At 43.5% G+C, this 26,683-nt stretch overlaps 1 protein-coding gene across 1 annotated transcript in view; it reads right to left on the bottom strand.

Annotated features, from left to right (window-relative positions):
• Nucleotides 1–26,683, bottom strand: part of MARF1 (meiosis regulator and mRNA stability factor 1) — a 2,255,654-nt gene that overhangs the window by 1,864,712 nt on the left and 364,259 nt on the right. The window contains exons 6-7 of the mRNA XM_044088896.1: nucleotides 10,589–10,706; nucleotides 4,882–5,054 (exon numbers count right to left, since the gene is read on the bottom strand). Coding sequence (XP_043944831.1) covers nucleotides 4,882–5,054; nucleotides 10,589–10,706 — 291 coding nt within the window. The remainder of the gene's footprint in view (nucleotides 1–4,881; nucleotides 5,055–10,588; nucleotides 10,707–26,683) is intronic.

Below are 26,683 nucleotides of genomic sequence, written 5' to 3'. Positions count from 1 at the left end.
AAAATCTGTAGTAAATAAACACTTCCCCATTGCTAATTTGTCTTTTTCTCTCACATGAATTTCATTCCCTGCAGATTTTTCTTTTATTAGCCTTGGGAGTCCAGACATGGCTAAGTAACACATTTGTTGCCAGAATTTATTTTCCCTGTTGGGAAAACACAGGCATGTCTGGGCTGCTCAGGAACCCAAATCATTTTTCAGCAGCAAAAACATACAGCTCCTGCTCCAGGAGCTGCAAATGTCACTGTCACAGACTTGTGAAGTTCTACCATTCTTACTCAGAGGGATTCTTCCAGGGGAACTTAAGAATGGAAGTTAAGACATGTATTCTGGAAACTTCATTACATCTCTGGCCATCATGCAGGAACCTGACAGCTTTTTTTCAAACAATCTTAAGGACAGATCTTCTCTGGAGTCCCCATATCTTATTCTTGGATGTGCAAAACAGCCCAAAGTAAGGCCTTCAACAAGGAAGAAGGGAGTTGTTTTGACTTCACTAAAATGTCAGAAAGGATATACAAGGTATGCTTTATTTGGGTCCATAGCCAACACCTCTAGCTAGGGTCTGATAATGCAATCCATGTATGTGCACAACAGGATGCTTTTGAAACGAACAAAAAATTACTTTAACCTATGGGGAATGCTTTGGGAGAACTGCAGACCCCAAAAGGGCAAGAAAATGTATTGGAAAAGCAGAGTTCCAGTCATGAATCTGTAGCTTTTTGTACAAGGGGGATGTGAAGGAAGGAGTGTCTGTCCAGAATTACATGAAATGCTTCCTGCACTAGCAAGAAATACTAAAACCTGACAGACATATAATGAACCACCTTTTAATAACCTTAACAATACTTACTTTTGAAAGGTCTAGATTAAGTCCCCAGGGTTGACCCCTTCTGAAGACATATTTCTCTAATTGGGGGGAGTTGCCTAAGGTAACAGAAGCAAGGGACGAGTATGAAAACAGCCTATCAAAAGAGCTCTGGCCTGCAAGCAGGGGAGACCACCATATAATGAGTAACAAGGCTCTAAATGCTATTTTGCATTTTTTTTTTTTAGCAACCACCTTCCACACCCCAAAGGTCTGCTAACAGGCTAAACCAGTGATCCATAGAGATCATTTCTCCTGTGATGTTGGAAGGAGGCTAGGAGGTCCCCTGGAGTGAGGGAAGGGGAGCATTATCCCTACCCTCCGCCTGCCCTCTACAGGCCTCTCAAAGGCCTTGTAAGCATAATAGTTTTCAGAGAAAGGGCTACTGCCTGCTAGGAAATTCTTTCATGTACTTCATAACTGGCAGCAGAAGAAAACCGGTTTTACCCTTTGCAGAGTCTTCCAGTTTTGTAACTGCTTCCTGGGGAGGAGAAACAAATAACAGAAATTTGTCAAATGCAGTACTGTACACATCTGGCATTCTCTGGAGAGTGCTAACAGCTGCCTTGGTTGCACTTGTGCCAAAGACTCTTCTTACTTTTGTTGCAATCTGAGTTTGTTGCAGAAGCCTTAGAGCCACATCTGCTATGCAATCTACCATGTCACCCATTAGACACATTGTCACTGCATTCTTGGGGATCTGACACTTAACAGCTCTTATGCCTATAGTAGAGGAGGTACACAGTTTTTGCCGACTGCACCCAATTTTAACGGGAGGTTGTTGTCAGGAGCTAGCTTGCCATTCCTGTGTGGCATTTAAAGGACAACAATGGGATTCTATTATTAAATGATCAACTTTTCCTTCTCCCTATTTACTGTCCCTGCTGTGAAAAAACAGCAATGCAGCATTTAAAATACTTTAAACTGACTGTTTCTCTCCACTAGAACAGGACCTTACTGTACTGTGGTGGTTTCACTTTCAAAACCTTTTGTCCCACCCTAGAAAATCTTGCTGCAGTTTGTAATTCACTGACCCTATCAAGGCCACCAAATACAGGTAATTTTCTGGCCATTTCCCTCCTCAAACTGACATGACCACTACAGTCCTAAAAACCCACCCATGCTGTGATGTCACAGTTCCCTGGTCCTTCCCCTACCCATACAGAAAGTAAAGGCTAGAACAAAGAAACCATACACAAGTCAAGTCTCCTGCTGTGAGCTGTCAATCACAACAGGTAACAGCTCAAGTTACCCTTTGCACTTTGACAGCTAGGGAAGTTAGGTGTGATGGGAGATGAGTCAAAGTAGTACAATTCAGGCTTCACAAAAAATTGCAGTTCAACCATTCTAAAAAGCAGCAGCAGTAAAAAGTACTCTGAAGGTCTCTTCTGTGGCATTTGCACCTTTTGCATTTTAGTAGTCACTGAACGGCATGAAGTGTTACTTAAAACTGACTGAAAGACAGCAGTGTATGCATGTAAATTCAATGCAGTGACAGGAGCTTTAGGAAGAAAGAGGCTTTGTGATGTATTTTTAACAGACAAGCACTGCACTGTGGGATACCAGAGGCAGACTAAACAATCAGAATTACTTCAAGATGTCAGACCTCATGTGGTCAGACTCAGAAATTATGTATAAAAATATTTAAACACCTTTAAATAGTCCCAGAGTGGTGTTAAAAATGTAAGAAACACCAAACCATGATGAAATAAACATGTTTGAGTCTGTGGGTTCGATTCGCCTTTTAAAAAGTAATCACTTATCTGCCACAGGAATTCTGTAGAAGTATTTCCCTACTGCATTTCAGTGTTCTGAAAGCAAACAGTTGAGAATCCACCTTGAAGGAGGAACTGCTGATAGCATTGCTTGAATGACTGAACAAAAAGGATGAGCTTCAGTAGATTTAAGCTCCCCAATTCTAAGTAACTTATATGAACCTTAAAAATCGATGCCACTCCATTTAATATGCGCCAATTAAAATAAGTCCCACCCACCAAAGAAAAAAAAGCCTTATACCTGCTTGAAGTAAAACATTTTGTCAGCAACCCACTCAAAGGGAAAGTAATGGGGTTTAAGTACACCAGATACTGTTCAACCACTTAAGACACTGAGTTCAAATAGTCAATAGTCCCTTTTACATTTGGAGGGAAGCATGGCACATGATACTGAGGGTGTGGCAAGGTGAAGCAGCTGTGTATTAGCCCATTGTCAACCTGCAATGTATGTCTCCGCCATCAAAAAATGGCCTGACAGCCAACTGAAGGATGAAAATCTATGGGGAACATTTGGTCCCAAGGGTTCTTCTATGGCTCACTAGAATATATGGCTGCATCTGTACCAGACACTGGTTTAAAGGTACCTGTTGTTGGTTAGCTCGTGGCATAGTCCACGAAAAAAAAGTCTTGGTTCCGTATCAAAATACTATGTCATTCCTGAGCAAATAAGTAAATAAAATTTAACTATACTTTTAGCAGTGCACCTGATCAGTGACCTGTGCTAAAGAAGAAATCCATCTCTACTCTGAGGATTTCAATAAAGCTTTGGAAGCACAACTAAGGATGAACATCTGCCTGTGATAAATTATCACAGATGAGGAAACATCCTGCTATACTGATCACTAGTATGAAAGTTTGAGCTTCATGTTTAAGGACATCAAATGACATATTTTTCATCCTAAAGCTACACAATATAGCTTCCCCAAAACCTGCCTAAATAAAGGAAAGTGTAATGAAATCCACAAACCATTCTGATGCCCCGCACCCCTTCATCGATCAGAGTGTAGTCTTCCTGACAAATGTTTTACCACATAAGAAATAACGGTAAGGGTAAAAACAGAAGTTCCTACGTGTACAGTATGCGCATTTCAGGAAGCTACTTTATCCACAAAGAAAAACATCCCTTTCTTCCAGAGATGACCTTCTTAAAGATGGACACCACTCTGTGGACTATGTGGCTCCACAAGTCAAAAAATGCCCCAATTATGCATTCTTTTTGTATGTAATAAAGGACACACACTTATCCAGCTTGCCATGTATAATTCAGGATGGCACATATGGAGGGCTAAGGCTGCAAGAGCTACAGTTCCTGTGGTACAGAGCTTCATTCCCACATCTCTCATTTGCCCAAGGTGTGACTGTGGGCAAGTCGTTTAACCAGACACTATTCCCAGGTCACCCCAAAAAGTGACAGTGTCCAGTGGGCCCACCTGGTGAATAAATGGGCATTTTATTTAACTGTACCATGCAAGAAAAACAAAGGCTGGTGGGCCTGTATTATGTCAGATAGTTGCCTCTGGTGAAGGAATCCAACATCCACCAAGCCTCTTTTCAAGAGGACACAAGGAAGATTCAGAAGTAAGGGAAGACTGCAAGCTAAAAGGATCTCAATTAATCAAAACTCCAAAAGATCTGAAAACTCCCAATTACCCTCCCATCTTCAAAAGTACTAAATACAAATATAAAATACAAACCAAAGCCTTCAGTTTACAAGCAAAGCTAGCTTCCCTTAACTTGCATAGACAAAGATCCTAAGCAAATTGCTAAACGTCAAAAATGTTATAATTCTTACGTGTTCATATAATAATGCGCTAAAAAACAGTTATGTTAAGGAACTCCTGCTAAAAGGTGTACAAAAGACAACTGGTAATATAGCAGATAAAAGCAGCACTACCAAAGTAAAGGGGGAAAGCAGCAACCAATTGTGCTGGAGGTCTTAAATGCTCTTTCCTACCCTTAAAACCACAGGCAGAATTTCATGCCATTTACTAAAGCATTAAGTCAAGTCGATCCACAACCAGTTAAAGTCAACCTTATCTTCTCAAATTAGCAGTAATTGGCTTTAAATGTAAAACGTAAACTCAGCGATTGTCAGACAAAACCAAAATCTTCACACCCCTTGCCACCCCCCAAAAAATACTTCAAAAAGCTATCTAAACATTCCATCTACTTTCCACATTTTACAGTGCACACATTAGACCCGCTTACCGCATGGCACAGAACAACCAAAGTACTTACCTGAGACTTGATAGGTAACCGTGGGGGTAAGTCGGTTACAAAGTCTTCAAATGGAATCAGATTGTGCGCATGATGAAGTAGTGCTTCAGATGCCTGAGTTTTGTGAATCAGGATAATGCTGAAACCATGCCTGTGCCGAAGGTCACTTAGCTCCGAAGCAAAATTAACATCAGCTATTTAAAAAAATAAATAAAAGATACATACATATTTTGAAATAAATAGTATAGAGAAGCCTCAGTTTCTGAATGCAGTACCAGAAGCATATGACATGCTGCCAACCACTGACACAATGCAGTTCAATCTGCATCAATAAATAATCCAAATTAAAAAAAAGTACCACTACTAAATCAGAATTAAATACCTCTCAGCCACAGTGTCAAAAAATGAATCTCTCCAGACTTCCTCTAAGCTTGCTTCTAATGATCTATCTCACACTCCATCACCTCCAAAAGAAATGAGCTGAGAGCAGACAGAAAAAATTACTTAACTAGCCTAACCATTTTTCTTTCTACTGGATGAACTATACTACTGAACTATTTTAAATTTGAAAACCAAGTCAACAGGTTCACCAAAGACCATTAACCACAACGTGCGCATCATACAGACATTCAGAATGCATTTATACAAATTTCATTACATGTCAAATAAGTAAAAGCAGTAACAGCATCACATTCTTTCAGCGGTACAAATAGTGATACATCATAAAAATGATTACACCTCCTTCTGCACGTGTAAAGCATGCTGTAGGAGAGGCATTCTCCACAACACAGACACAAAGCTGTAACCCAAAGATAACTAATGCTCAACAAATCTTTACTACTACTACTCAAAATAAAGTCTGCCATCCCAAGAGTAGTACTTAGAAATCTACTACACTGAAGTCATGCACAAGCCAAGAAACCTACAGTTCAAAGGTTCATAGGTGTTTACTAGGCTAGTGACCACGAGGGCCTATTTAAACCTAGCCATGCATCCCAAATCTAACAACTTCTGACACCCCTGATAAGTGTAAGCATGGGCCTGGGAGACTAACCATTTAAAAGTTACTTGTGTCCATTAGAGACATGGGTGCCAAACCAGGAATGAATGTCTGGTTTCCCATCCAATTGTCCAAGTTGCACTTGAATTAGGTTAGGGAGGAACTCTGTTTCATATGGATGGGGAGCCTTTTCCCTACAAAGGGTAGTCTCTGGGATACATGCCTATCTCTCCAGCAGGTCCTATTTATATCACAGGCAAGGTTCAAGTCTTTAGAACAGGAAATTCTCGTGCTTTTGTTTTGTGAATATGCAGGAGGTCCAGAGTGGGATCCAACACTGACTGTACACCAGGCACAGCTCTCCCCTCAAAAGCCTGTAGGAGACAATACAGGGGTAGGGCCTTGAGGCAGTCTGCATAGGACATTTTACTTACACACTGTATTCTTTTAGTGAGGAACCTCTGTGGACGTTCCAGTTGTTGGATATGTCTGGTTAGGTACATACCCAAGGGGGCACTGTACTCAATGGATGGGTCTGACGAATGCCGAAGACAGTGGAACAATGACTTCCTTGGACTTAGATTCCATACCTTTGTTTATAAGTTGAGCAACATAGAATGATTTCCTCACCACTGTAGACACGTGATGGTCAAAGGCTAACTTACTATCTGTGCGAGTCCCCAAGTCCCTGACTACTGGGTCAACTCTAAAAGGGTGTGTTGTCAATATGATAGTTACCAGGGATGGAGGACTTCCAAAGGATACTATTATGCATTTCTTAGCATTTAGTTTTAATCCATGGCTCTGACACCAGTTGTTTGTGTCAGCCCCTCCTAGAGAACATTTGAGTCAGTCAATGTGTGATTCAATGACAGCTCCTAATTTGCAATCATCTGCAAATTTAGTCAGCCAGAGACCACTGACATTGGCCTTTACTTCTGAGAACTAAATGCCAAAAGATGACTACATGGCCTTCTATACTTATGTAAAGAATCTCAACGGCAATATCCAGATTTGCTCTGAGCTACTGCACAATGGTACCTCCTAAACTGAGCCAACAGATATTGCCAATATACTGGTCAACAGATTCAGTGCCAACTTTACCCCACTCACCCACCCCTCAAAGGACCAATCACAATACCAATAGATTGCCAAGTATTACTGCTGCACAGGTTAAAACAGAACTGTCTAAGGCCAAGAATACAGCTTCTATGGGACCTGACAATATCCCTGGCTGCATTCTACATGAACCACAGAGCGAACCGGCACCTCACCTGTGTGCCCTGTTCAACCACACCCTCACCTCAGGCTTTATCCCTACTGAATGTCGCACTGCTACAGTCATCCCTCTCCACAGAGGAGGAGCGATTACAGACCCTGAGAACTATCGCCCCATTAACCTGATGAGTCTGATATGCAAAGCTATGGAACACATCATCATGGACCTAATAAACAAGGATATAGGGAATCTCCAAACTCTGGATCCCACACAGTTTGGTTTTGTAAAGGGCAGATCATGCCTGCTCAACATGGTCAACTTCTTTGAGTGAGTCACCAGAGCTGTGGATGAAGGCAAGGTGGTTCATACAGCCTACCTTGATCTGGCCAAGGGCTTTGATACCCTTCCTCACTCAGGAATCATACAAAATTCACTAAGCTAGGCATCAACCCCTATATCACTAGGTGGGCTGCAAACTGGCTCACAGATAAAACCCACAGTGTGAAAGTAGCTGACTCCAAGTCAGACTGCCGACCAGTCACAAGTGGAGTCCCACAGGATTCGGTCCTGTGTCCTCTCCTGTTTGGTACCTACTTCTCTGAAGTGCAGGCCAACATGAAGGTACTCTAACAAAGTTCGCAGACTATTGCAAGTTGGGAGCCATTATTAATTCCCCAAGTGATGTTAACATCCTACAGAAAGGCCTTATTGACCGACTGGTGTCACAACCATGGCCCTTAAGCTCAATGCCAAACAGTGTGTCGTCATCCCTTTTGGGAAAAACCCGGTTCCCATGAATTACCACATCAATGGTAGTCCACTGAACACAGAAAGTGTTATAAGAGATCTCTGAACACAGGTTGACAGGAATCTCTCTTTTGACCACCACATTGCCACTGTGGTTAGAAAGTCCTTCTATGTGGCACATCTCATTACTAAGGGTTTTGCATCCAGGAAGAAAGAGTTCATTGTCGCCCTCTACTCTTCCCTCATTAGGCCAATCAGAGTACAAAGCCCCATTTGGCATGTACCTTACTAGACACCTGCAACAACTGGAGAAGCCACAAAAGTATCTCACAGAGAGGATCCTAGGCCTTTAAACACTTGTTCTATATGGACAGACTCAAAACTCCCAACTATTCTCAGTCTCATATCGCCTACTTAAAGGCGATTTTGGTTGACTTATAAAGCCATGTCTGACCCAGCTGTTAGAAATGCTACATCTAAAGAAATCCTAATCCCTCCGGACCACAAGCTCCAGAGACCTCAACCTCATTACCACCATCAACAAAACATGCTGGAGGGACAGGTTCATAACCAAGAGACTGCCCATGCTATGGAATAGACTTCCCATACATGTCAAACAGAGCACCTCACTGGTCCTCTTCAACAGAAATCTTGAGTGGATGGGAAATATAAAAATTCACCCCGGGGATCACTCCAGTGGCTCTACTCAACAAAGGCACTGGGAACTAAGGTTGGGTGGCATGATGCCAGGGTAATCCTATGGGCTAGGCCTGTAAAGGATCCAAGGCCATTAGCCTAGTACACACCTATGAACCTATAAAAGGGAGCGGTCCAAGGACTGATCCCCTGAGGGACCCCACTTGTGACTAACTTCTCCGTAGCGGTGGACTCCCCAATTATAACTTACTGCGTCCTGTCTGTAGCCAGCTAGCTATCCACCGGGTGACATATGGGTTTGTACCTAACCTCTGGAGTTTCTGAACAATGCCCAAGTGGGGTAGCATGTCAAATGCCTTGGCCAGGTCACAGTAGGCAGTATGAACGATTTTGCCCTCATCCCCTGCTTTGGTGACCTTCTCAAAGTTGTCCACCAGGTTGAGTAGGCATGATCTGCCCTTGGCAAAACCAAAGTGGGTTGGGTCCAGTGTCTGGAGGTTTGCTATATCTCTACTGATCATCTCCATGATAATTCTTTCCATGGCTTTACATACAAGACTGGTGAGACTTATGGGTCTGTAGACGGCCCACCTTTGTGCACAGGGATGACTGCTGCCTTTTTCCATTCATGAGGCACGAAGCCTGTTTGGAGGCTACAGTTAAACAGTAAATCCAGAGGCTCTGATAAATGTTTCATGCTATTTAGAAGCCATCTTGGCAGGAACACTGTTTGGGCCCAATGATGCAGCCTTCTTGGTCAAGACATGAGGGTGAGTTGGAGCAACTGACCCCAGCTCACTCATCCCTGTGAAGAGTGAGGCTGCTGGGGCCCACAACAGTATTGAAACCTATAACTAAACTAGGTGCAACACCCACTTGTAATGGCTGGGTTGGCACAAGCTATCAAATGTAGAGCTCTACCCTGTACAGCTAAAGAAAGGGGTAAGTGTGCATGGAAACGTGAATGCCTTCTCTTTCCAGACAGTAATTGCAGGAAAGGTAAGCTATCTCCGGAAGCTAAGAGTAGGCATCTCCTTGGCACCTGCAGCTGGCTTGCTGCTTAATACCAAATTCTGAGGAGGAAATACGCTGATTACACTTCTTGGACATGAACAAAACAGCCATGGTTCTCTCACTCAACCCTGGGATGCCTGGCTTAAGCAACCAATGGGCAAAGGCAGAGAAGTCATCAAGCAGGTCAAAAGGCAAAGGACTATTATCCAGCTTGCTCACCAATGACATTTCTCACATTTAAAGTGGCAACAGCAAATCAGCTCTGTTGGTATAGAGGGATACATTTCTGACAACACAACCCAGGTGACAAGAGTTCAAGCAGCAGCTTGTACACTTCCTGGAGCAGGCTTTGGGATGAGGGAGATGAGTAACATGGCTTTACAAGGAGGGGAATGAGGCCCATGTCTCCACTACACAAGTATTGGCAGGGGCAAGGCAGGCTTGAGGGTTTAAATCATCTGTAGAAATATGTGATGCACCCTTGCTGACATACAATGCAGTCTGACCCCTGGCTTGGTTATGGGCATGCAAAGAAGAGTTAGGACCTTAAAGCTACAAACACCCAACAGCTTTAGATGCATGGCAGATCCAATCTCAGTGGCTCAGCTCTCACCCCTTGGAAGAGTATAGCAGTTGCATGGGACATTGGACAGAGGGGAGCTCGGTCAATGAAGAAGGAAAAAAGGGAGCAAAAACAGATAATTAAGACTTGCTGTCCACTAAACAGCAACATAAAAATGGCAGCAAGACTACCAAAGGCAACTCTGCATGGAGAAAAAAAAAAGATATCCTTCCAAATCTGCTAAACCCTGAGCTGGGATAACTTCTCAAATAGAAAAAGGGTCTGAATGATCACAGTTACTCATCCTTTATCTTTTTAAATTGTTTGAACAGATGAGCTGTGGCACAATGCCATACATTAGGAGATGCAGACATCTAGTGAGCATCACAGATCTAGAGAGACTGTAACTAGGTATCCTATTTTACATTTCTGGTGATCTTCATATCCAAGATGCAGAACTAATATTTATAATGAACAAGATCAGCAGCAGACTACACAAATAAACAGTTGCATATTTCCACACACTTACTTGAAACTAGGACTACTGTGGCCGGGGCTGTATGGGTATCAGCAAACCGTCGTAAGCTTTGCCTCAGTTTGTCATCAGCAGCATTTTTGGCTGTGGCATTTATATGGGCAACTGTGACCTGCATAAAACAATGGTAATAAAACTTTGAAAAAAGTGACAAAAATGCATGTACATGTTTACATATAATGAAAATAAAATGAAAATACTTAACACAACCCAGGACCAATAGAAGTGACACCATCTGCTATACAGGATCAATACCTCAGGCATTAACACCACCCTACAAAACAAATATTCCCGTCCTACAAAACACCTCCCTCTATTCCATGATGCATCACACACAGCTGTCCCTTTGCAGATCTAGAGGTAGCAGTGCCAATATAAAACATACAAAAGATACACACCACCACTGCAGAAAAAGTTGGGAGGAGAGTGCTCGAGGCCATTACAGTCAGTAGACAAGGTACTAAAAACTAAGCACCACAGATAATGGCAGTGCCAAAAGCAAGATTCAGTTTATAATGTTTTGCAAAAGGTTAAAACCATGTAGCTACTGCACCAATATTGAAAAGAGCTTTACTCCTGAAGGCAAATCAAGAGTAGCTACAACTGCTGCAGAACAAGCTTTAACAAACTAAAAAATGTATCCCAATGATAGGTCATAACCAGAGTCAGTCCCACTTCAACATTAACTCATTACATCTGAGTGATGCCTCCAGGTGCACGTGCAGTTAACTCCTACTGATGCCTCTAGGTGTCAAATATTGTTTGTTCATATTTGCATCAATAATTTCAAAACCATGCTATGTACAAGGTTTTAAATAATTTCATTTTAAAGGTTACACAATGGCAAACTCAACTGCATTAATATTTGACCTCTGTCTAGTGCAGGTAAATAGATATTAACTACTGTTTTTATTATATTAATTTACATAGATATAATTTTCACATTCTTTCTAAATATCTCAACAATCAAGTAACAGAGACAGAACTCCTTAGCCTCTTATGAAAGCTTTCAACTAGATGAATAAAATGCTACTGACAGTATGTGCATAACGTGAGTGATTGCTGAGATGTTTTAATTTATTTACAAAATATTATAAATGTAATAGTTACTGTGTTTACTGTGACTTCTACAATTCAGTTTAAGACTTAGAACCTAAAGAATACTACCACTGTAAAAACAGTTTATGCTGAAGAGTTCGCCATTTATACTTCTGTCATAACCCCTTATGGTTCCAGAGATATGAATATTTGTTGAAATGTGAGGACAATTTGATTTTGTCAAAAAGCTTAGGCTACACCTACTGGAAGTTACAGTGCAAACTTCCTGAGCTCCGTTGGAGTGAATGAGTTAAGATAGGTAGCTTTCAGGAACTAGTCATTCAGTGCATAATAGTCTTTGCCAAGCTCTAACTCCTCCCACTGCTACACAATGCAGCACAACTCCCTCTCTCTCCAGATGACTGTAGCTGGGTACCTGCCTTAGGGCAGTTTAAGAGACTGATAGAAAGCGGGGTGGGGGCATGGTATGCTGAGATATGTTACTTGTCCATCCACTGTCCCTGCAAGCGTGCAACTTTTGTATCTGACCAGTCCATCCACATCAGCAGGACACAGACCCCAGATTTTTTCTTGGCTGCCATCAAGACAGGCAATCCAAATAAGAGCTGAAGGTTGACCTAGACCTTGAAAGTCACATCCAGTCTAGAGCTGCACTGCATACTTGCAAGGCAGTAACCTTGCAGCAGCATAGATACCAACTGCCATTCTCGAAGTATAAGGAGATAACCCCCCCCTACCCTTGCAGAATGACCTTTTAAGCTTATAATTGAAAAAGAAAAGTTCGACAAGTCACCTAGACAAGCTGACCATAAAGAGATAGACTGGTCCTCAAATATACTCTGTACTCATAGAACAGACGAAGACATTTAGGACGGAACAACATGGAGATCAGAAACTCTCCTGGCAGCCACCAGAAAAGTGATCGTCTATGGTCAGTTATCCACCTGCTCTACCTAGCAGCTGGTTCAAAGGAAGGGGACAAAACCACTGCGTACAGGTGGGGTTAGGCTGCATAACAAAAAGTAACCCTAACGTAATGACTGCCAAGAAAACTGCTCCATGATCAGCTTTTACACCCTCACAGCGACTTCACAGGCTAAAAACAGCACTTGCCCCATCAGGAAAGGAAAGAACACTTATGCAAGTTAACTTAACATAACAGTAAATGTTTGAATAGATCACTGCTGCAGTAGCCATAACTATATGGGAAATATGCCAAGAATACAAGTCATCCAGCCAGTCTACAAAGCATCAGGCTCCCTCTTCACACACTGCATATGCCTGCCCTTACAAAAGGATGCATGCCACTTTAAGGAGGACATAACAGCATGCCAAAACTTGAAATTTTCTTACCCCCAACAGGGAAGCTGATATTTACAGCTCTAAAAAAATTGTCATGTCAGAAAAGCAAAAGGAACAAGGGATACTCCACCCCGATCAAGGAGGATGCAGTAATAAGGGGGGGATCGAAGGAGAGTGGTAGTCCTCCAATGATCTATTAAAATATTAAGAAGTTATGTACCTACCATAACGTTCCATGTTAGTTGTCTTCTCTCGCCTTCTTTCTTGCTTGATGGGTTCGGAGCCGATCCTCGGCTCCGACTCGGCACTTGCTAAGCTCGAGAGTCACTTTTACCAGCTCGAGGCAGCCCCATATCCCATGATGCAAGGCGGTAAGTACCCAGACCTCGTTTGATGACAAAGGGGCAATAGCACCAAGCATAAAACACTTCCCAAAGGAAGAAAGAAAAGCCTACAGGATGGAAGAAAGACCAGGTCTGAATGGTCTTCAGCATAATAATTCCTAGTAGAAAAAGGTCTGTCCAGGCCTGGGGGAAGGAGGGAGGGTCGCAAGAAAGAAGGCGAGAGAAGACAACTAACATGGAACGTTATGGTAGGTACATAACTTCTTAATGTTAAGTTGTCAATCTCGCCTTCATTCTTGCTTGATGGGACCGCGTCCCTAGCACCTCTATCCTGGGTGGCTCAATGGAACAGACTCTTGAGGACTGTAGAGCCAAAACTGGCTCTGTCCCTGGAGGCCAAGTCCAATTTGTAATGGGAAACAAAGTATGAGGAGTGGCCCAAGTGGCCGCTGCACAAATAGTGTCTAAAGGAAGTCTAGCTTGAAAGGCTGTAGAAGTAGCTAAGCTTCTAGTTGAATGTGCTTTAGGTTTTGAGCACAGCTGTTTTCCCCTAAGCCGATAAATTTCAGAGATGACAGAAGAAAGCCATCTAGATAAGGTCACTTTTGAGACAGAAAGTCCTTTCTTGTTATCAGCATAGGAAACAAAGAGTTGATCGGATTTCCTAAATTGTTTAGTTCTGTCCAAATAATATCCGAGTTGGCGGTGGACATCAAGATAATGTAGTTTCTGTTCCGATCTGTTTGAATAGTTCGGAAAAAATACAGGGAGATCAATGGCTTGATTCAAATTAGTCTTTGAGGCGACCTTAGGCAAAAAGGTCGGATTAGTTCTCAATGATACTCTGTCTTTGTGAAAGACCAAATGGGGGGGTCGAACCGATAAGGCATGAAGTTCAGACACCCTCCTGGCCGATGTAATAGCTACTAGGAATAAGGTTTTCCAAGAAAGAAATTTCAGGGAGCAAGAAACAGCTGGCTCAAAGGGGGGAAGAATCAAGGATGTCAGCACTAAATTTAGATCCCATTGAGGAGGAGGATTCCTGACTGGAGGCTTCAGGAGGAAAATTCCTTTCAAGAAGGCTCTACAAAGCCTGTGGGACATAATACTGTGATCTGCGAACCCGACATGAAAGTTCGAGATAGCAGCCAATTGAACTCTAACTGTTGAAGCAGAGGAGCCTGCATGAAAAATCTCTGCTAAGAAATCCAAAACTGCCTGAACTGGGGCAGTGAAGGGATCGATATTCTTGGCTTTAGCCCAATAAGAGAAACGTTTCCATTTGCTTGTATAAATCCTCCTGGCAGAGGATTTTAAAGAAGCTACTAGAATGTCTCTAACGGGGTTAGAGATCAAAGGAAGCCTGGCTAAGGAAGGAAGTGGAGCAACCATGCTGTGAGGTTGAGAGAAGGGATAGACCGGTGCAGCTGACCGGATTGGTGAATCAGAAGATCTGGCACTGGGTCCAGATGCCACGGCTGCACCAAAAGGTGACGATGGAGGAACGGAAACCAAATTTGTCGAGGCCAATAAGGAGCAATGAGAATCATTTTGGCTCTCAAATCGGTTGCTTTCTGGATAACTTGAGGGATCAGGGGAAAAGGAGGAAAGGCATAAAGAAGTCCCTGGGGCCAATCCTGGGTCAGAGCGTCTCTGGGGGGATGGCCTGGCAGAGGGAAGAGAGAGAAGTCTGGGCATTTGCTGTTTTGGGGAGTAGCAAAAAGATCGCAACATGGGCGACCCCATTCCAGAAAAATCTATTCCGCTATAGATTGCTTGAGAGACCACTCGTGAGGCATGAGAATAGCTCTGCTCAATCTGTCCGCTAAAATGTTGGTTTTCCCAGGGATGTGCGTTGCTACCAGAAACCGATGAGAGGAGATCGCCCATTGCCAAAGTCTGAGCGCTTCTCGACACAAGGGGTAGGACTTGGTTCCGCCCTGTTTGTTGATATACCAAACTACAGACATGTTGTCTGTGTGGACTGCAATTGTCCCAAAGGGAAGAAAGTCGTTGAGGGCTTGCAACGTAAAAAGCACTGCTCTCATCTCTAGGACATTTATGTGCAGGTGGTATTCGAAAGGTTGCCACGTCCCATGAACCATCCTGCCCTGATAATGCCCCCCCCCCCCACCCGATCAGGGAGGCATCCGTAGTGACCGTGGCTACCGGGGATGGGGGTACAAAATGTCTGCCTCGGTGAATCTGGGGAGAAGTGATCCACCAAGCAAGATGATTTTTGCAAATCTGTGTCACCAGAATTTGGTGACACATTGGAAGTTGTTGGTAAGACCACTGAGTGAACAACATCCACTGAAGAAGGCGCATGTAGAAGCGAGCCAGGTGAAGAAGAGTAATGGCCGCAGCCATGAGGCCTAATACCTTTAGAACCATTCTGGCCTGTACCTTCTTGTTGGCTAGAATGATCCTGACATGACTTTGAATGTCTGAAACTCTTTGGTCTGTAAGGGTAGCTGACATCCGAACAGTGTTTAAGTTTGCGCCTATGAAAGTAATAGACTGGCAGAGTGACAAGGATGACTTTTCGAAGTTGATCGAGATGCCCAAATGAGAACAAAGATTTCTTGTGTAATCCCTGGCTTGAACAAGCTGATGCCTGGTGGTGGCTGAAAGGAGCCAGTCGTCGAGATACGGAAACACCTGGAATCCTTGACGTCTCAGGTGAGCCGTGACCACTGCCATGCATTTGGTGAACACTCTGGGGGCTGTAGTGAGACCAAAGGGCAGGGCTCTGAACTGGAAATGACTGGACCCCAGCCGAAAGCGGAGAAATCTCCTGGAGCGTCTGTGAATTTTTATGTGATAGTACGCATCCTGAAGATCTATTGAGCACATCCAGTTGTCCTTCTGCAAGAAGGGCAGAACTGACTGAAGAGTGACCATTCGGAATCTTGTCTTCCTCAAAGACTTGTTGAGTCTGCAGAGATCCAATATTGGTCTCCAGTCTCCCGTCTTTTGGGGACCAAAAGAACCTTGAGTAGATTCCGGCTCTGAATGGTCTGTTGTAACTGGCTGAATGGCTCTTTTTTGCAGTAGTTTTAAGACTTCTAACTCTGCAATTTCCCTTAGACCGGGTGGTACATCTGGAAGGGAATTTGAGGAATAGAAAGGACTTTCCTCGAAAGGAATTTTGTAACCCTCGGATATGATCGACTGTACCCATCTGTCTTGAGTGAGAGAACGCCAGGCTTCTGGGTACAGCGATAGTCTTCCCCCGACTGCCTCCAAGGAGGGACAGCCGGGCAACATCTCAGGGATGTTGAAAGGGCTTGTCAGAGAGAGACTCTCTGTTTCCCTGGTTTTGTGGACCCCCTCTGCCTCTAGAGTGGCGTCTGTTGTTGTTACCCCCTCTGCCTCTAGGGGTAAACTGACCACGTGAATCCGGCGTGACTCCTTGGGATTTGCGGAACCACATTTTGCCACCCTTCTGTCCTTTGGGGTAAGGTCTAGAAGGGGTGGAAAAACGGACTCCTACGGCAGAAAGTTTTGCCGTCCTGCTCACACCTGGTCAACGTTTCCTTCACTTGAGGGCCAAACAAAGCTGACCCATCAAAGGGAGAGTTTGTGAAGGACGCCTTAAAGGGATCTGCAAAATTACATAGCCGCATCCAGGCTTGGCGTCTAAGAGCCACACCTGTACCTGCGGCCCTACTCGCTCCATCAGCAGCATACGATATCAGCCGCATGGAGGAGTTTGCAATGGAGTTAAGGGTTCCTAGCTGCGAAGCAATTTTTTCCTGAGCCCCTGCAGCTGTAGGATCCTGCACAACTTCACCTAGCTCCTTAAGGATATCCCTTTGGAGTCTGGTGAAGTGACATAGGTAGTTCAGCGAACGCATAGCAAAGGTCGCTGAAGAAAACATCCGCTTACCATATCTATCCATGGTCCTAGAGTCCTTATTAGGAGGATGGACAGGTACGGAAGGATCTGCAAGTTCCTTCTTGGTGGCAGCCGCCACCACCATGGCATCAGCGGGGACACCTTTTGTGAGGAATTGTTTGTCCGACGGGGCAGTAATAAATTTAGAAGGCCTCCTAGGGACTGGCTCTACAGAGTCAGGAGCAGCCCACGCCTTTCGAGCAATAACCTGCATAAGGGGGTCGAAAGGCGGAGACACCCAGGAGGTGGAGGGCCGAGATCCAAACGCCTCCAGGTATACTGACTCATCCTCAGAGGGATTATTGGTGGGCCAGTTTCCCCTCTGTCTAAGGAGTTCTAGGATGTCTGAGAATGAGACATCCTCAGAGGGGGATCTTGGGGATCCCTCTGACTCATCTAAGTCAGTATCTGAAGTGATAGACTCAGGGGAGTCTACGTGTTTCCTCTTACAGGTCCTCTTCCGCGGAGGATCTCCCGACAAATCAGGAGAATCCTCGGAAGAGGGGGATATTCCCAGTGGGGAAACCTGAGGCGGAGGATCTCTGGGTCCTGGAGCAAGAGAAGTGGCAGAGATGTCAACAGGCACCATCGAGGGAGGAGCTAAGGGAACAGACTGTTGGCTGAGACCAGTGGCCAGCACACTCTTCATCACCTCGAAGGCTCCCCTCCCAGGGAGGTCCGAGAGAACCCGCTCCGAAGAACTAGGAACTCCAGGACCCACCGAAAAGGAAGGCTCCGAGGCAGATGTCTGAGCCGAGCTCACCAAGGCCGAGGCTCCAAGGGGAAGAGCGGGCTCGGACAAGGGTCCGATGCCACTCACCCCCTCGGAGGAGACCAGGGAAGCCCGGCCACCGAATCCCTCTAAGGAAGGTCTCGAAGAGGAGATAAGAGTAGATGCTGAAGGAGCAGAAGGGGGTATCTGTCCCTCAGCCGTAGCAGAAACCATTCCCGAAGACTCCAACTCCAAACTCTGGGGTAGAGTCGAAGGAGGAACTGCAATGGGGTGTGGACTAATAGTCGTCTGCTGAGACGGACTATGTAGCATTTGGGCCAGTGCCTGTGACTTTAGTAATCTGCTGACCACTCTCTCCAAATCATGGTCAGAAAGCCTGGATGACCTTGAAGATCAGCTCTGATGGCTCCGTTCCGAGAGGAGAGGCGAAGCCGGAGCCGAAAGTATCGGCTCCAAGGAAGGGGACCTAGACCTCTTCTTCGAAGGAACCATCGGAGCCGATGAAACCACAGAAACTGTCTGAGCCGACAACTTATCGGCACCGACAGGTAGCTTCGATGCATCGGCTTCAGCCGGAGCCGATACGGCCATAAAAGTAAGGGTGTCGGAGCCGATCGGAGCCGACACCGATGCCTGGGCCGCATGGTGGTCGGAACCGATCGGAGCCGACACCGAAGTGGTCGAACCAGAATCGGCACCAATAGTCATCGGTGCCGAAGGTTTGGGTAACCCAGAATCGGCTCCAGCCGGAGCCGATCTCGACTCTGAATGAGTCGGAGCCAAGGCCACAGGCTTGGACACAGAAGCCTGGGCCTTGGAAGACTTAGAAGTCTTAGATGGGGCCGACTTAGCCGGAGAGCACTCCGGCTTAAGAAGGCCCCTCAAAATCAATTTATTTCTTCTTTCCTGCAGGACTCTCTGGCTAAAAGAATGACATATAGCACAGGAGTCCTGCAGGTGAAGAGGCCCCAGGCAGTAAAGGCAAGAAGTGTGACCGTCTGTCAGAGACATCTTCTGACAGCACGAGTCACACTTCTTAAAGCCTGAGACCCTTTCTTTAGACATGGTGAATAAAACACACACAACACCAGTCCAAGAAATTAAATTAAATATACCAAAAGGTATCAATAACAGACACACACACACACCCTAACAAGGGGGGGGGGATGGGATGTTAGAAAGTCTGACTGAAAGTTATAAGGAGACAAGGAAATTTTCTGTCAGAAAGGGACTAGAACTATGTTAAAACTAATAAATTTAAGGTTTTTTGAAGAAAGGGGCTAAAATAGTAATGTAAAAATTCACTTACCAGGAGCTGGTAAAAGGAGGACCTCATCAGCGAAGCGGCAAACGAGATCTGGGTACTTACCGCCTTGCATCATGGGATATGGGGCTGCCTCGAGCTGGTAAAAGTGACTCTCGAGCTTAGCAAGTGCCGAGTCGGAGCCGAGGATCGGCTCCGAACCCATCAAGCAAGAATGAAGGCGAGATTGACAACTTAACATCTAATGTTATGGTAAGTTATACAATTCAACCATGATCATGGTTTCAGTAGCCATACCAATATGGGAAGACTGCCAAAGCTCAGGACGAAATATGTATGGACCAGGGCCCTAGGAATTTCTAGACAGTAGCTCAAGCAAAACCTATTCTAACTCTAAAAACAGCTAGCTTGCAATGCTTACAGAAACTCTGCACTATGGACCATGTATAGCTGGCTCTAGAATTAATCTAGAATCTACCCCATTCCAATATGCCAGAGCTCTAGAACTATGAACCTTTATGTTCTAAAGGGGACTTTTTCAGTGGTTTGCGTAACCCAACTAAATAGCCAGTGACTGCCACCTAAAAGAGGTTTGTTTTCTTACTATCTCAGGAAACAAAACTGGCTGGATTTTCGAAAACCTTCAATTTTGCTAATGTAAAATCTTAACTATGTGGACATCCAAAACATTGAGAATCCTTTCTCCTATATAGGTTCAGGGCAGAAGAGAGAGGGCGAGACGAGCAAGGGTGAATTCATAAACAACCCTGGATGTAAAAAGGAAGGGATTATTCCAATACTCAGTTTGTCTTTATGGAAAATCAGGAAAAGGAGGCGTGTGTATCGTGGTCTGTAATCCAGATATCTATCTAACAGAAGTCAGAGCAATTAAAACAGTCTTCCAAGTTAGAAATTCTAGAGAACCATCTCCATGCTCAAAAGGAGACAATTAACTTCAGCACAAAATTTGGATCCCAGAAAGGTATCCTATGCTTTCTATGTGGCCTAAAATTGCAATACCCCCTTTCAAAAATAGTTTTTACCTTGGAATGAAAAAAGGGGGGGGGTACGAAGGTAGCAGAACTGGATCAAATGTGTACCTTTATCAAAGTGTACGCCAGGTCTGAACTGGGCAATTTGCAAAGGTACTGAATAAGCAGAGGAGCCCCTCACTTAGGATCGGTCTTGCTCTCTATTAAGGCACCTACTAAAAATATTTTCCATTTGGAAAAGTACGACTTTCTAGAAGCAGGTCTCTTACCTTCTACAAAACCTGTTCCACGACCTCAGGAAAAAAGAAAATGGGATCAAACCTACCTACCTACAGTTATACAAACGTCTGAAATAATGAGGAAAAAAGAAAATGGGATCAAACCCTACCTACTTACAGTTATACAAACGTCTGAAATGAGGAAAAAAGAAAATGGGATCAAACCCTACCTACTTACAGTTATACAAACGTCTGAAATAATGAGGAAAAAAGAAAATGGGATCAAAACCTACCTACTTACAGTTATACAAACGTCTGAAATGAGGAAAAAAGAAAATGGGATCAAAACCTACCTACAGTTATACAAACGTCTGAAATAATGAGGAAAAAAGAAAATGGGGTCAAAACCTACCTACTTACAGTTATACAAACGTCAAATAATGAGGGGCCACTTGTCTTGTGTGAGCAAGTCCACTGAGTACTATGCAATAACTGCTTCTCTTTTCATGCATCTGGCCACAGGAGATGCTGCCAGGATCAAAGAGAATAACCAGAAGCATTTTTGGGTAGACCATCTTGATCTTAACATGGATTCTCAATAGCACAGAAATGAAAGCAGACAAGCATAGAGTACAGCTGTTGAACTTACTAAAACAATACATGCTCGAATGATCACTGCTGCAGTATCTTTAACTATGAGAGTTATAGTCTGCCAAGGAAATAAGAGTTGGGCAGCTACTAAAGTTTCAGGGCACTATCCATGCACCCCAACTGTCAAGCAGTTTGAGCTGAGTAAAAGATGAATTTGGGCACAAAGTCCTTCAGCGGTTTCCTGCCACCAGAGACAAAGAGTAAACAATGAAAAGACTATGTTAGGATCAACATCATCTAAGCATATCTAAACAATCCTACCTTGGTTTGCTATTTATTGATCTTTACTGTTAAAAAGTGCGACTGCAAGCGACAGTGAGCAGAAGCTACTGTGCACGACGAAAAGGAATTATACCTTCTGTCTGGCTTGCAGAACTTGTATGGTTAGAACAAGTTTACTGTACTTTAATATCTGGTTGTATATTGCTTGTGCGATTTTTGTCACAGAAGTTGATACAAGTTCTCTTTGAATTCTGCGGTTAATTATTTTGGTTATTCTTTTCTTTTACAATATTTTATTCATATGAAGCTGAATATGGATTCCTTAAAGGAGTATGCAATTAATGATTTGTTAATGCACAACTATCTTGTACAGTGTAATAAATGCTATGCATATTTAAAGGTAACAACTGATAACACTGGTGATCGGTGTTACTTGTGTCAAAAGTTGGATGATTTGCTTACCATTGTTAGAAGCAAATCTAGACTTGATTGCACTTGTGCAACTAGCATGGCTTGGAGAACTGTTGCATATATAACGACTGAACTGGTGTCAAACAACGTTAGCAAAGAACAAATAGAACACATTTAGGACATTATGCATCTATTGTCTGCAAAGATCATTCAATCCCTATGAAACAAGACAATGCATCTGACAATTCTGGAATTCTGGATGCAAGTATTCAGCAATCTGAGGGTCCATTTTGTTTAGCAGTTAACAAAAGAAGACATTCACAACTATGGAAGAAAAATAAACTGATTAATGTCTATAATGTAAAGAGAATACATACTAAAGAGGGAACTTTCTTTATGTAACACGCAGGTTAGAAGGAATGATAATATTTTTTCTAGCAGAAAACCTTCAGTCTACAGAAAAAGGCATCATTTTTTCAAAAAGAGAAAGTAGAAAAAAATAGGCAAGGGGAAGGTGAAAAGGAAGAAATCAAAACTGAACGTAATAGGATTGAAGAACATTACTGTAACAAAAAAAGAGGAAGCCAGAGGTCGACTACATGGCTCAAGCTGTGGATTTACAATGCCAGCTGGATGAGAATTTAACAAACAATGAAAGCAGTTGGGATTAATAAAACTAAACAGCGATGAAGAGCTATCCTTTGTAACAACTGATAGAGCGGACATCACTGTATTAAAAGCTGAAGATTCTTCAGAGCTGGTCAGCAAAGTTAGTCTTGTAATCTGATCTTGTAATCGGACAGTCAATTACTACAGGAATTGATACTTATATTTGCAGAGACGATAATGAACATCAAAAAGTGTTGCACTTGCCAGGAGCAAACACAGAAGATGTGATAAAAACGCTTGGAATGCCTTAATGTAAGGAAGTACGGATCAATTTTTATTCATGTCAGTAAAATGTTATCCGCAAGGCTTCTCTGACTGTTAGTAGGTAACTGACAGCCCTCTTCGATAGTACAGCTTGTACTGGTGTTAGGATGCATTTTTCACAAATCATCTATAGAAAGAATCGTCAGGTCACAGTGAATGAAACAATTTCGAGTAAATACCCATATGAAAAAAATGACTTATTTTAAAAAATGGAAATGTGCACAGCAGCCAAGCCCAGTTTTGGGCACGCGTGTTCAGACAGGATGGAGTGCATTTGTCAAGATCAGGGAAGAGAATTTTTTTTATTGGAAAATTTACAGACATGCATCTGCAGCATTTCTCCCGAGCCTCCACTGAAAATTGATTCATTACAAATCTGACTTCACCCATTAACAAAAGGTTAAATAAATTTTTTAAATTGCTACGGTCCCATAAGACTGATGTTTGTAAAACATGGTTAAAGAACAATGACTGGAAAACAGTTCTGTCAGGGTATAAATGTTTTTACTGTAATAGACATTCTAACAAAAAGAAAAAAAAAAATCAGGTGGAGGTGTTATGATGGGGATTAAAGATACTTATGACCCTGTGAATTGAACATTCTCAATGATATCACCAATGCTATAGACTGTGTAACTGTGATAAAGACAATCTTGGAGCATGTAACAATTGTTGGAATGTATAGACCACCAAAGTCAAGTGCGGATGACCTAGAGGAATTCTTAAAATTTCTTGCATGACAGGAGGAAAGAATATTAGCCAGGGACTAAATTTACCAGAAATGGACTGGAATAACATTGATTTAAAAATGTTAGTAAGGAAATTATTTACAATGTATATTCAGGAAAGTACAGTTTTGTACCTACCATAAATGTAGATGTCCGAATTGGATAGCATCTGCAGTCATAACAACTGGGTTGTCCTGTCGTCAGGCAGCCCTTCAGTCGGCCGGATTCCAAAGTCCGGGTCCGGCTTCGGCTGATGTCGCACTTCACCCGACGTCATCTCTGTTGGACTTCGGGTATAAAAGCATCAGCCGACGCCATTTTCTTCAGTGTTTCTTGCCCCAGATGCCAGAAGCCCTATAGAAGGCTAAAACATTTTGGATAGATGCCAATGTTTCCAAAAGATAGAGGTAAACACAAAAATAAGCATGTATGTACATAAATACAAACAAATACACCATGAAAGAAATCCCCCCACTAGCTAGCTATTAGAAGGGTAAACACCCTAGGAGTACCACAGAGGGGAAGGAGGGAGGGTAATCCTGACTGCAGATGCTATCCAATTCGGACATCTACATTTATGGTAGGTACAAAACTGTACTATGTCCTTCATGGATGCATCTGCAGTCATAACAACTGGGTAGAATACCATAGCCAACTAGGGGAGGAGGATAAAAGTAAATTATGGTGTGTTTAGGATCCCTTGCAGAACAGCAGTGGCAAACCCTGCTCGGGATCTGGAATATAGAGGTAAATTATAATGCTTGGCAAATGTATGCACGGAGGTCCAAGTAGCCGCCTCAATAATGTCTTTGGTAGCCACTCCTCGTAAGAAGGCTGTGGTAGTGGCTGTTGCCCTTGTAGAATGAGGTCTTATGTTCTGTGGAATTGGCTTTCCATGGCAGGAGTAACAGAATCGTATGCAATTTCCTATCCATTTGGAGATTGTCTGCTTGGAAATAGCTTTTCCCTCCCTTCCTGTTGCATAGGCTACGAAAAGTTGGTCAGTCTTTCTGCTATTTTTTGTTCTGTCCAAGTAGTAGCGTAGCTGTCTATGTACATCCAAGGTATGCAGTATTCTTTCCCCTCTGTTTTGTGGGTTGGGAAAGAAGGTAGGCAGGTGGATTGCCTGGTTTAAAGACACTCTGGATACCACCTTAGGCATAAATGTAGGATTAGTCCTCATGGACACTCTATCTTGGTGGAAGATTAGAAAGGTTGCACTGCCATTAAGGCCTGTAGTTCTGAAACCCTCCTTGCTGAAGTAATTGCCAGTAGGAAAGCAGTTTTCCATGACAGGTGTTGTAGGTCTGCTGTTGCTGCTGGTTCAAAAGGTGATAGTGTCAGTTTTTCTAGCACAAAGTTCAAGTCCCAAGCTGGCAATGGTGGTTTCCTTGGAGGTTTTACATTCTTGATTCCTCTGAGGAACTGCCTGAGCAAAGGGTGTGAAAAACAGGTGGATCAAAGCTGTATTCTGCTGAAATAGCTGATGCATGAATCTTGATGGAGGAGTAGGACAGGCCTGAATGAAGCAGTTCGCCAGATACTCCAGAATGTTAGGCATATCTATGTTTGATACATCTTTTCCTCTTTCAGAACTCCAAATGACAAACCTTTTCCATTTCCCAGCATAATTCCTTCTAGTTGATGGCCTGTGCTTCAAGAATAATGTCTTTAACTTTTTGTGAAAGTTCTGTATTAGCAGCTGCTATGTGATGTTCCATGCAGTCAGTTGCAGCGCTTTTTAGGTTTGGATGCATGGTGCTGAAGTTGTTCTGAGTTAGCATCAAAGGCATCAGGGGAATTGGCCACATATTGTTCCGAGACATGCTCCTCAGTAGTGGGTACCAATGCTGTCTTGGCCAGTTTGGAGCTATCAGGATTATCCTTGGACGTTCCTCCTTGATCTTTAGAAGTACTTTGTGTATCAAGGGAAGAGGTGGGAATGCATATGCTGTTAGGCCTTTCCAGCTGAAGGAGAGCGAGTCCACTTTCCATGCTAGTGGGTGGAATGTCCTTGTGCAGAATTTTTTGAGCTGGTGATTGAGAGGTGATGCGAATAGATCTATCTGAGGCATTCCCCATTTCTTCGAGATGGTCTTGAAGATATCTGGCTGCAGCTGCCATTCGTGGGCATCCGATGTGGTCCTGCTTAACATATCTGCTAGAGAGTTTTCTTTTCCTGGCACAAATATTGCCTGTAACTGGATGTTGTAGCTGAGTGCCAGGGTCCACAGCTCCAAAGTCATTCTGCATAGGGGTAAGAATGAGTGCCTCCTGTTTGTTGATGTACCACATGACTGTGGTGTTGTCTGTCCTTATCATCAAGTGGTCCACCTTGAGAAATGGTCTGAACTTTTGGATTGCCAGTTTTACTGCCAGCATTTCTTTTAGGTTGATGTGCAGGTGAAGTTGGTCCTGTGTCCACAATCCTTGTACGCATTTGTCCAGCATATGCGCCCCCCCATCCTAGGTCTGAAGCATCTGTTGTGATGGTCTGGCTTGCTTGACCCTTGCGAAAGGGCAGGCCTGGGTTTGACTGGCATGCCTGAGCCCACCATAGGAACTCCTGTTTTAAGCATGGTATTAGTGGGATTTCCGTTTCTAGGCTGTGTCTGTGTTGGGACCATAAATTCTTTAGGTACCACTGTAGTTTTCTCATATGTAGTCTGGCAAATGGAACCAAGATTATGCATGATGCCATGAAACCCAAGGCCTGCAGTACCTTTCTTGCTGTTAACTTGTTCAGTTTTGTTAGTGCCAAGAAGTAAAGAGGTAGTTCTTTTTGTTTTTCTGTAGTTAGGAATGCCATTTGTCTTACTGTGTCCAATTCCGCTCCCAGGAAAGTCCTTGTCTGGGATGGTATCAGTCTTGACTTTTGTAAGTTGACTGTGTATCCCAGTGCTTGAAGCAAGTAAATGACCCTTTGTAAATCTGTTGTCAGCTTGCTTTTGTTGTCTCCTTGTATCAGGCAGTCGTCCAGGTATGGATAAATTTGAATTCGCTGTAGCCTGCAATGGGCGATTACTGATGCCAGGCATTTTGTGAATACTCTGGGCGCAGTAGATAAGCCAAAGGGCAATGCTGAGAATTGATAGTGCTCTGATCCTGCAAGAAATCTGAGGTATCTTCTGCAGATTGGTCGAATGGGGACGTGCAGGTATGCCTCCTTGAGATCTAGAGTTACCAGCCAACACTCCTTGCCCAGCATGGGAAGAAGTTGCTGTAGGGTCAGCATTTTGAATTTTGGGACAATGATGTAAGTATTCAGGGTGGACAGGTCTAGAATTGGTCTCCAACTTTTTCCTTTCTTGGAACTAGGAATAGTCTGGAG

Source organism: Protopterus annectens, chromosome 12.part0 (assembly GCF_019279795.1).
Source record: "Protopterus annectens isolate FY-2018-M chromosome 12.part0, PAN1.0, whole genome shotgun sequence".
Taxonomy (NCBI): domain Eukaryota; kingdom Metazoa; phylum Chordata; order Ceratodontiformes; family Protopteridae; genus Protopterus; species Protopterus annectens.
Note: the sequence above shows the minus strand (reverse complement) of the source record. Positions and strands in the feature narration are given on the sequence as shown.